General features: G+C 35.0%; 1 protein-coding gene across 3 annotated transcripts in view; it reads left to right on the forward strand.

Moving 5' to 3' along the window:
• Positions 1-11858, forward strand: part of LOC143233679 (dnaJ homolog subfamily C member 1) — a 28427-nt gene that overhangs the window by 4416 nt on the left and 12153 nt on the right. For all 3 annotated transcript variants that reach the window (XR_013018271.1, XR_013018270.1, XM_076470167.1), the window contains exons 2-7: positions 313-414; positions 2790-2836; positions 3767-3938; positions 4988-5103; positions 7336-7490; positions 11154-11302. Coding sequence is in view for 1 of the 3 variants with exons in the window: in XM_076470167.1 (XP_076326282.1) it covers positions 313-414; positions 2790-2836; positions 3767-3938; positions 4988-5103; positions 7336-7490; positions 11154-11302 (741 nt within the window). In the remaining 2 variants the exon portion in view is untranslated. The remainder of the gene's footprint in view (positions 1-312; positions 415-2789; positions 2837-3766; positions 3939-4987; positions 5104-7335; positions 7491-11153; positions 11303-11858) is intronic.

Below are 11858 nucleotides of genomic sequence, written 5' to 3' on the forward strand. Positions count from 1 at the left end.
ATCAACAATCACATAGTGGATGAGGAACTGTAATTACAGAAGTTACTGGAAACATAAAATGTACTGGGTTTACAAATGAATATGAACTCTTGTGAATTGTTAATAAATGATCAAATCACAAAAGTTTATTCATATAAGAGCTAGTACTTAAAACTGTATGATGATGAAAGAATTGAGTGTTATTGAACATTGTGATATTTGTGATGAATGAAGTAGTAAGTGGTTATGTTGATTATGTGTGTATTGTACGAATAGAGTCTATGAAGTTTTAATGTGTCGAGCAATATGTGTACATTTATATCTGCTTTCTAGACTGCTTCCAGTAGTGACATTAGAAAAGCTTACAGAAGGTTGTCTTTACAATATCATCCTGATAAGTCAAAGGAAGAAGGAGCCGAGGAACGTTTCCGAAAGGTAACATTCTTTTGTTTGTAATATAGACATCAGTATTTCTAAAGTTAACTGTTCTCGGCAATTTTAAATACATCTTATGTTCCTTGAAAATAAAATTAATTATTTCTTGTTTGGGTTAATGGCCAAATATTATGGTGTCTGATTACAGGCTTAAGACTTGCAGTAACTGTGTGGTAATGTAATAAAGTGAAAACTGATGCCAAAGTTAATAACTTCGAAAAAAGCAAAGACATAAAAATAACAAGAATGACTTGAATAAAAACAAACCAGTAGAAGAATTTACAACTAGACTTTTTATATAAGTGAAATGAAAACAAATATTCATGTGTTATTAAACCATGTTGAACAGAAAGAAACCTCTAAACACTGATAAACACATAGGATCCTTTGTGGTAATATACAAAAGTTAACATTAGTTATTAACACTGGTGTCTAAATAAACATGTACTAAATGTTATTGAGCAGTAACGTATGTTTCACAAGGATCTATTGTTTCAACAATTTATGTTGTGTTAGAAGCTCATATAAGGGAGCTGAAAGAGCATGTGAGGATTATTTAAAAATACAGTTCTTAGCATCAGTAGAGATTATTATCAGTAGAAGAGGGTGTACTCTGTACTTGTTGTCACTGGTATGTGGTAATGTTATTTATTGTTTACTGTTTTGTTCTGTTTTCCATTATAATAAGGTGCAGCTTATGCTAATACAAACAACAGTTCTTATTCTCATCTGAATATTTAACAGGGTTTCTCCTCATTGACCAGTGTAGTAATGCTGTACAACTGTTTGTTTTCAAGGTATTTCATGCACTTGACATAAATATTATGTTTCTGTTCTCAAGTGTTCCCATTTGCAATAGTCATGTTGCAAAACCAACGTCAGGTTTCACATATTTGAAACTTTTCTAGAATGTGTTTTGGTTTTGTTAGAAAGGAAGAATTAATGAGACATTAAAAATATATTCAATTTCAAATGTATGCAGTAATATGACTGTTCTAACAACAGGTTTTATTTTTTTAATTTTATCCATACTGTTCTGTACTGTAGTAATAAAATGAAAGATTAACATGGACTGTTAGAACTTGAAAGGTAGCTAATATGAACAAGTGTTTTTTATGTGTGATATAGAAAAAATGAAAAACTATATAAAAATGCATATACTTTTGAAAATGTGTTATACTGATATCTTTGTTTAGTAAAACAAACACGTATTTGATGAGTGTCTCTCCTAGTTTGACCTCATCAAACTTAGATATCTTAATATTGGACAATTATTCATTAAGATGCAAAGGTCAGTTGCCCTTCACTGGGTGATAAATATGCATTGAAAAATGTTTCTCCATGTTGTAGAAGTGACCATCATTGACAGACATTGAAACAAAGAAGTCAATGAACTTTAGAATTATTTTCACAGGAATGTTTGGATTGATTATTTTATTAGTCCACTGCTTTGTCAAAAAAACCCACAAAATCCTGTACCAAAGCAACCAAGTATAGCACAATAAGAACCACATGTTTTGTCTCACAAAGAAGTCCAGGTAGCCAGTCAACAGCAAAGAAGAATCATTACCAACCTAGGAATGAACCTCAAAAAGTTCTGTAATTTACATCTCATATACTGAAATAAGTTTAAAATTCTCAGGTTCACCACACATGATGCATAATCTTATTCAGTCTTAACTGTATGGTAACTTTTTAATCAGTATTATTAAACTTTAGTTAACAATTGCACCAAACATGAACCTATCCAGGTGGCATGAAAACAGAAACAAAAGCAATTCATCATCAGCAGAAGGTAAAAATATGTAATTTTGATCACTATTCAAGTGAACTGAAAGCATTGTATACTTAGTCTCTGACAGTAATACAGTAAGCTAACCATATGACCCAAACAACAAAACTTACTAAATACTAAGAGGCCATATAGCAGCGTGATATGAAAGCAGAAACAAAATAAAAACTTAAATTCCAGCTAAATGAAATATTCTTTACTTGCATGGCTCTTGATGTTGTTGATTAACAGTTAGAGTTGTGGTGTCTCCTTCACTATCTCCAAATCTCTTCATATTCCATGGCTGTTCAATAAGGACCATCTTCACAGTATTTATAACTGGTAATTATGTGATTTAATACATGTGTAGTGTTGGAGTTGTAAGCAGGTGAAAGTTTGTGTTTTTATATTTCTGAACAATCATAGAATTAATTAAATGCTTTTTTTTACTTCCACAGGACACTGTTATTATGAATATTTATGAGAGGCTATTGTCAATTGTACATAAATATTTAGAAAGCTTTAAAGTGGTAAATTTTAGTTACCTTGCACACACATGCTTGCACGTGTATAATCTTTCAATGTAGGTTCATTTTCATTTTAGCTTGTAGCAGTTTCTGAGGTACTGAGGGATGAAGAAAAACGTAAGAAGTAAGTAATTATTAGTTCAGAGATGATAACATATTATGAGTGTTTTTTAAATAGAATTATAATTGTCTAAATATAGGTTTTTTAGATGATTGGCTGTTTACTTGTTAAAATATTATATTTTAGACTGAAGGTAAATGTTCTTTTAACTTATGCAAAATGTTTATTTCACTGAGAGTAAAATGCTCTCTTCTAAAGGATATATTGATAAGGAAGTATTTACTATTAACACTGCTGAAACATTCAATAAAATCAGTGTCCAAGACTGATTAGGATCTGATAATCCAGGATTACTTAGGATTTAGTAATTTAGTCTTCAAACTTGTAAACTGAGCTGATAAATGGTGTTTTTGAAAAGCTTAATGTTTCTGAGGAGAAAACAACTAAAGGAACACATTTGATAGTATTTTCTTTAAGATTACAGGTTTTTTATATTTCATATCTACAGTATGGCCATTCAGTGTTTCTGGATAAGAAATTGTTTAAAATGAAAGAATCGGGCAGGTGTATTATATAGTTACATTAGCAGACAGATATTGATAGGTGTCATGGTATTACTAGGCTGATAAAACTAGTCCCTGTGGTCTAACCCGAGACTCTCTAGCTAATCAAAATATTCCTGTGTTTATTAGTATATGCTATTGTTGTATGCTTTCTTTTGGTTACATTTGCTGTTTTCTTGTGTTTGAATATATTTAGATAGATAAAAAAAAACACAAACTGCAGTATATATGCATTTGTCTCTTGGGTAAGCTATATATAATTAGTAGATGTTTGTGCAGAAATGTTGATTTTACATTAATCAAATGGTTACTTCTCTATATTGTTTTTTTCAGTATCATTTGTAACTTTCTTTCATAGTAAACATTCATGCTAACCTGTAATATCCTTTTCCACATGCTTTTAGTAATATGTTTAATTCTGTTTTTCTAGATACGACCTTATTTTGCAGAATGGTTTACCCGATTGGAGACAACCAGTTTACTACTATAGACGAGTCAGGAAAATGGGGTTATGGGAATTGTCAATTTTTTTGTTTGTTCTTCTGACCCTTGGTCAACACCTTTTTGCCTGGTCTGTTTACTGGGAAAAGAAATATGAGCTGGTATTCAAAATGTTCCTACTTTGTTTTTGTTATAGATATTATTTAACACAACTGTACTACTTACAAATAGGTATTTGTGACTGAAGTATATATAGAGAGCAGAACTTTAATTTGTGTAAAAAAAAAAGTTGTATTCAGGTAATATTAAATGTATTAATTTTTTTATTTATACAGAACTTCCTTATTTTAACCTTCTGGTTCTAAAAGGATGACTAAAATACAAGTAATTTCAAGCATTTTATTATCAAAAGTACTCTATCTTTGGGTAGATAGCATTATAGTTTTTACAAATTATTCAGTGAAATTGAGTAATATTTTATGCATAGTGTACAGTATTGGCTACTAGCAGGAAGAAATAGTACCATGTGTAAATAGTTGAGTACACAAGAAATACCAGGATTTGTAAACAGATAAGTACACTCGAAATACTAGTGTTTGTAAAGGGTTGAGTGCATAAGAAATACCAGCATTTGGTACTCTTATTAAACAGTAAACTACAGTAATGGCTAGGAATAAATAAATATATATATATGAAATTTAAACTTTTACATCAATAAAAACTTTATATAAAATTGGATTTCTGATTTAAAAAGACAATTAACTGAATGTGAATTTTGTAAGAAACTTTAGGAAATGTTGGTAAATCCTATAGACTGATTTTCAGAAATTTATTTTATAAAAGAAATTTTAATATTTGTGAAAGTATAAGGGGCTCTTATGGAGTAATACTCCCCTATGGGTCACCTGTAAGTTTATGGAGTTAGTATTAAAATATAGAATCTGATTTCTTATACTGGACAGAGCACAGATAGATTACTTTATAGGTATATGCAATAAATGAACAACAAAGAGTGAGGAATAATTTTAAATCTGTTTAAAACCTCTCATCTTAATTTGTCAATGACTACACTATGAGAATGTACAGTGCCTGTGAATTGTTTTTATTAGCTACTAATGTTTAATCATGTTTTTCAGAAACAACCTTATTTTTGTAGTTAATGAAATGCTATTGATTTTTTAATTACTTTGCTTTATCTTAATCAACAAAGGAAGAAGTTTTGTTTTCAAAGTTGAAGAAAAAAGAAAAGAAAAGCAAGAAGGGTAAATGCTCTGAAGATGAAACGGCTATAGTGGAACACATAAATCAGAAGTTGGCTCGTCCAAGGTCAGTGATTGTAATTCTGTATAAGTTAATATTTGTTTTTACATCTCTTATTTAATGCCTTTACTTTTGAAGTTTAATAGATTCAGACTATTGGTGCAAAGTTAACCTTTTTTTGAGAAAAGAAAAGTGTAAAACGTTTTTATAAACCTGTAGCTTAGTTTCTTTCTCATCTAAAACTACAGACAGTTTATTTTTTAAGTATAATAAAAACTTGACAACTTGATAAATAGTTTGATCTCTGGATTGTATATTTGGACCTTGTAAATTAAAAAGTAATCTTTTTGCAAACATTATGTGATTGCTATTCAAGTAATCTATTTTCAATCTCTGTATGATAAAAAACAAAAGTCTGTACAAGTTAACAATTTAGTAAATATTTACAGTAAAATAGGCATTTTTAAACCATGGTCAATATTCTGAGCTATGGAGAATGTTGCTCAAAAGATGGTTTACTGTACATGCAGTAATATAGAATAAAAACAGTTATAATGTGTATTTTAAAGGATTTACAATACTTAGGTTGTGTGTTAATGGTACCATGTTTGAACATGTGCATGGCACTCACATCTTTACAGTTTGGCAGTAACAGAAACAAAGATAGTAGTGTTAAGCATGCTAATGGTATTTTGTGTTTTAACTGTAACAACCATTTGTTGTAGACATTAAACTAGAAAATTCTCAATATTTTATTTGATGTTAGGGCAAGCATGGCCTACTGTCACTGTTGGTGCCCTTTAAGAGTAATGATGAAATTCCATTATTCGAACAGAGCAGAGTAACCCAAGAGGTGTTAGTGGGTGCTCTTCATCAGCTGTCTTTCTTTTTGTCTGTCTCTCCAAAATTAAAAATGGCTAGCACAGAAAGTTCTTCTGTTGTTAAGCCTTTTTCCACTTTTATGTAATGTGCTTCTGGATGGACATTATCTAAGTCTGTCACTATTTTTTAGTACTGTACTTCTGGATAGACAGGAGTTAAACATTTCAATAGTCCTCATTACTGTAATTTCTTTGAACAATAGCTAGATCTTTCTCCACTGTCTTTCTTGGATAGTAGCTAAATGTTATACTACTCTTTAGTGCTGTAGTTGTGAATGGACATAAGCTAAATCTTTAATCACTAAATAATATGTGGGCCTTGTTCTAGTATTGCTGTGCATACATTTTTAAAACAGCATGAGGAGACAGGCTGTATTTGTGATAAGCCAGTACAGGCAGACCACTGACATCTATTAAAATTATTGTTAATATCAGCCATATCATAGTACAACGAGCCAGCACCAGTGGATGTGGTTGTAGTAGTGGGTATTATGTTTGATGTATGGATTTGTCAGTTTCGATTGTTCATAAAGCTCTTTGGTCGGGTTTACAAATTGTATCATGTTTAAGCATTGAAGGAGACAGTGTAACCTGATGTGTTGACTCTGTATTTCTCAGAGACTGGAATTTGTTGTTCTGCATACTGTACCCCTTTTTGAAAGTGCTAATATATGCAACTACATTATCTACTAGTTCGTGTACAACGTTTCCCCGACACTTGCACGATGCTAAGGTGACAATGTGGTGTGATTTTGTAGTTGATTTGTTGTTGGGTCAAGTATATCTGAAGAACCATCAGCACATGGACTACAGAAATGCACAGCTACTGTTGCATGGTGCCATGCTGTTCCCATGCTGCAACAGGAAATGTGATAGATGCTACAGTTTTCCTGTAGGTGGTTGGTGTCCCTTCATGTATTGGTAACCAGATGAACTTGTCTTGATGGAGCACTTTCAGGACAGAATTATTTTATGTCACTCTGCTTGTGAATGGCCACCTCCTCCACACAACTTAGTGCTAGCCAATTTCTACTTGTTGAGATACTTCAAGTCGTATGTGAGCTGGGAAGTGGCCATTATGCCAGATAAAATACATGTTGTTTCTATAATGTTTCTCGTCACAGTGCATTTTGGATGCTGGAAGAGCACATTTTGAATAGTTGCTGTGATTGATCAGACACTAAGTTACAGTGGTGGCCCTAGTGGTACATTGTAACAACTGGTACATTTGCATTTGCATGATTCTCTTAACACTTCTGTACAGTTTCACCATCTTATGCCATACCTTTTATAAGATGTGACATGCCAAACTGCAAAGCTTTGTAATCATCCAGTAGATAAATTTAATCAGTTATGTGCATCAAACTGTTTTAATTTATTTTTCTCCCCTAACTTTCTCTTGTTTTCTTCTGAACAGCTATATGGATCTTATTCCAGTACGACTGGTATACTTCCTTATTCACCTTGTGAAGTCAGCACCAGGTTACTACCAACAGTGGCTAGATGCATGTTTGAGGAGGAAAGAGGAGCCTCTCACTAGTGAGGAGTCTGAAGAAGATGAAACGAACATTGGTGAGCACCCCTAGAGATCAAATGGAGATTTTTATTTCATTGAAAAAAACTCTCTTGTAACACCATTCATTTTTCACTTGTTTTAACAAGAATGTTGCAAAATGATGTAAAGTTAAGACACATGAGACATGTTTTTGAACACTGGTGTGAAGTGGCACAAGTGAACGAGAATAATGATCTAATTTCCCTGGATGGGGTACCAGTCCATCTCAGGTTAACTCTCAGGTGAAGCTGGGTAGACTGGAACAAGTAGGGTAAGGTATCTTGTTCAAGGCAAGCCTCAGACTTGCAACCATTTAACTACAAAACCAAAATATGAAGCCACTGAAACACACTGCTCCATGGTATAATGACAAAGCCACTGACCCACACTACTCCATGGTATAATGAGAAAGCCACTGACCCACACTACTCCATGGTATAATGACAAAGCCACTGACCCACACTACTCCATGGTATAATGACAAAGCCACTGACCCACACTACTCCATGGTATAATGACAAAGCCACTGAACCACACTACTCCATGGTATAATGACAAAGCCACTGACCCACACTACTCCATGGTATAATGACAAAGCCACTGACTCACACTGCTCCATAGTATAATGACAAAGCCACTGAACCACACTGCTCCATGGTATAATGAGAAAGCCACTGACCCACACTACTCCGTGGTATAATGACAAAGCCACTGAACCACACTGCTCCGTGGTATAATGACAAAGCCACTGACTCACACTGCTCCGTGGTATAATGACAAAGCCACTGAACCACACTGCTCCGTGGTATAATGAGAAAGCCACTGACCCACACTACTCCGTGGTATAATGACAAAGCCACTGACTCACACTGCTTTATAGTATAATGACAAAGCCACTGAACCACACTACTCCATGGTATAATGACAAAGCCACTGACCCACACTACTCCGTGGTATAATGAGAAAGCCACTGAACCACACTACTCCATGGTATAATGACAAAGCCACTGAACCACACTACTCCATGGTATAATGAGAAAGCCACTGACCCACACTACTCCGTGGTATAATGACAAAGCCACTGACTCACACTGCTCCATAGTATAATGACAAAGCCACTGAACCACACTACTCCATGGTATAATGACAAAGCCACTGAACCACACTACTCCATGGTATAATGACAAAGCCACTGACCCACACTACTCCATGGTATAATGACAAAGCCACTGACCCACACTACTCCATGGTATAATGACAAAGCCACTGAACCACACTACTCCATGGTATAATGACAAAGCCACTGACCCACACTACTCCATGGTATAATGACAAAGCCACTGACTCACACTGCTCCATAGTATAATGACAAAGCCACTGAACCACACTGCTCCATGGTATAATGACAAAGCCACTGAACCACACTGCTCCATGGTATAATGAGAAAGCCACTGACCCACACTACTCCATGGTATAATGACAAAGCCACTGAACCACACTGCTCCATGGTATAATGAGAAAGCCACTGACCCACACTACTCCGTGGTATAATGACAAAGCCACTGAACCACACTGCTCCATAGTATAATGACAAAGCCACTGAACCACACTGCTCCATGGTATAATGAGAAAGCCACTGACCCACACTACTCCGTGGTATAATGACAAAGCCACTGACTCACACTGCTCCATGGTATAATGACAAAGCCACTGACTCACACTGCTCCATAGTATAATGACAAAGCCACTGAACCACACTGCTCCATGGTATAATGAGAAAGCCACTGACCCACACTACTCCGTGGTATAATGACAAAGCCACTGAACCACACTGCTCCGTGGTATAATGACAAAGCCACTGAACCACACTACTCCATGGTATAATGACAAAGCCACTGAACCACACTACTCCATGGTATAATGACAAAGCCACTGACCCACACTACTCCATGGTATAATGACAAAGCCACTGACTCACACTGCTCCATAGTATAATGACAAAGCCACTGAACCACACTGCTCCATGGTATAATGACAAAGCCACTGAACCACACTGCTCCATGGTATAATGAGAAAGCCACTGACCCACACTACTCCGTGGTATAATGACAAAGCCACTGAACCACACTGCTCCATAGTATAATGACAAAGCCACTGAACCACACTGCTCCATGGTATAATGAGAAAGCCACTGACCCACACTACTCCGTGGTATAATGACAAAGCCACTGACTCACACTGCTCCATGGTATAATGACAAAGCCACTGACTCACACTGCTCCATAGTATAATGACAAAGCCACTGAACCACACTGCTCCATGGTATAATGAGAAAGCCACTGACCCACACTACTCCGTGGTATAATGACAAAGCCACTGAACCACACTGCTCCGTGGTATAATGACAAAGCCACTGAACCACACTGCTCCATGGTATAATGAGAAAGCCACTGACCCACACTACTCCGTGGTATAATGACAAAGCCACTGAACCACACTGCTCCATAGTATAATGACAAAGCCACTGACCCACACTACTCCGTGGTATAATGAGAAAGCCACTGAACCACACTACTCCATGGTATATTGAGAAAGCCACTGACCCACACTACTCCGTGGTATAATGACAAAGCCACTGACTCACACTGCTCCATAGTATAATGACAAAGCCACTGAACCACACTACTCCATGGTATAATGACAAAGCCACTGAACCACACTACTCCATGGTATAATGACAAAGCCACTGACCCACACTACTCCATGGTATAATGACAAAGCCACTGACCCACACTACTCCATGGTATAATGACAAAGCCACTGAACCACACTACTCCATGGTATAATGACAAAGCCACTGACCCACACTACTCCATGGTATAATGAGAAAGCCACTGACTCACACTGCTCCATAGTATAATGACAAAGCCACTGAACCACACTGCTCCATGGTATAATGAGAAAGCCACTGACCCACACTACTCCGTGGTATAATGACAAAGCCACTGAACCACACTGCTCCGTGGTATAATGACAAAGCCACTGAACCACACTGCTCCATAGTATAATGACAAAGCCACTGACCCACACTACTCCATGGTATAATGACAAAGCCACTGAACCACACTGCTCCATGGTATAATGAGAAAGCCACTGACCCACACTACTCCATGGTATAATGACAAAGCCACTGACCCACACTGCTCCATGGTATAATGATTCCACCTTTGTTTAGCTAATTGATTTAAAGATTTCATGTAATTCTTCTGTCACATATTGTTTAATTATTTCATTTTTCATTATAAAGTCAACCAAATATACAACACTGTTCTAGCTTAAATAATATTGCTTCAGCTGGAATTGTTTTATTCCATACACTGCATCATAAGTCATTTAAATATTTTTCTAAGGTTTCTAAGCAGTGATTTTTTTTTAATTCTGATTTGAGAATTATACAAGACAACAAAATATACTCATGAATTAATAACTGTTATTACATATCATGGATGTGGAGGGTAAATAATCCTCTTTTCATTTTCTTCAGAATAGGACTACTAGTTATATTCAGTGTAATATTACTTCAGTTTTACATGCAGGTGCATTATGGGATGTTTCTCAGATGAAGCAATATATAACAGATATTTGTAAAGTCCATGGTTTCTATTTTTATTTGACTTTAGAAAAAATTCGAAAACCAAAACGACGTACTAAGGCAGAGCTTCCAGATTTCACTTGTGTTTTCCAACCAGTTGAAAGTCCAAATGGATCAAGTGAGGCTGAGAGAGATGAAGTTATGGAGGAGACATTAGATTGTACAGAGAATTCTTTGGTATACTTCGTTACCTTCTTTGATTCAACTACCTACACTTGAGGAGCAAATGTGTATATTATAACTATTCAGAATGATCAAAGGATAAAATTTATCTACAAATATAATTTAATTAGGATTAAACATAATATGTTTTATAATTTATATGTTTATCAAGTGTAACAATAAAACATTTTAATGAAATTACTAAAGTTGTTAGGAATTGGTTAGATAGTAGAAAGTGGTAACAGTTCATTATGTTAATAAATTTTGTATTTGATGTTATTTGGTTATTTTAATACACAGTCAGGTTGTGCTATCTGCTTTATCCAGTGCAAGGAATTGAACCTTGGGCTTTAGTGTTGTAAATCCATAAACTTGCCATTGACCAACTGCAGGAATGTTGTAGCTTAGCATTAAACGTGATACATCAGAAAACTTCAGCTGTCTAGCTGTATATAATTTCATTTAAAATCAGAAATTAAAATAGTATTTTAACAACTTTATTAAATTATAGTACAAATGAATATGAAAATTATATAAACAGCTATGTAGTAAACAATAGTTACTCACAACT

Source organism: Tachypleus tridentatus, chromosome 12 (genome assembly GCF_004210375.1).
Source record: "Tachypleus tridentatus isolate NWPU-2018 chromosome 12, ASM421037v1, whole genome shotgun sequence".
In the NCBI taxonomy this organism is placed as follows: domain Eukaryota; kingdom Metazoa; phylum Arthropoda; class Merostomata; order Xiphosura; family Limulidae; genus Tachypleus; species Tachypleus tridentatus.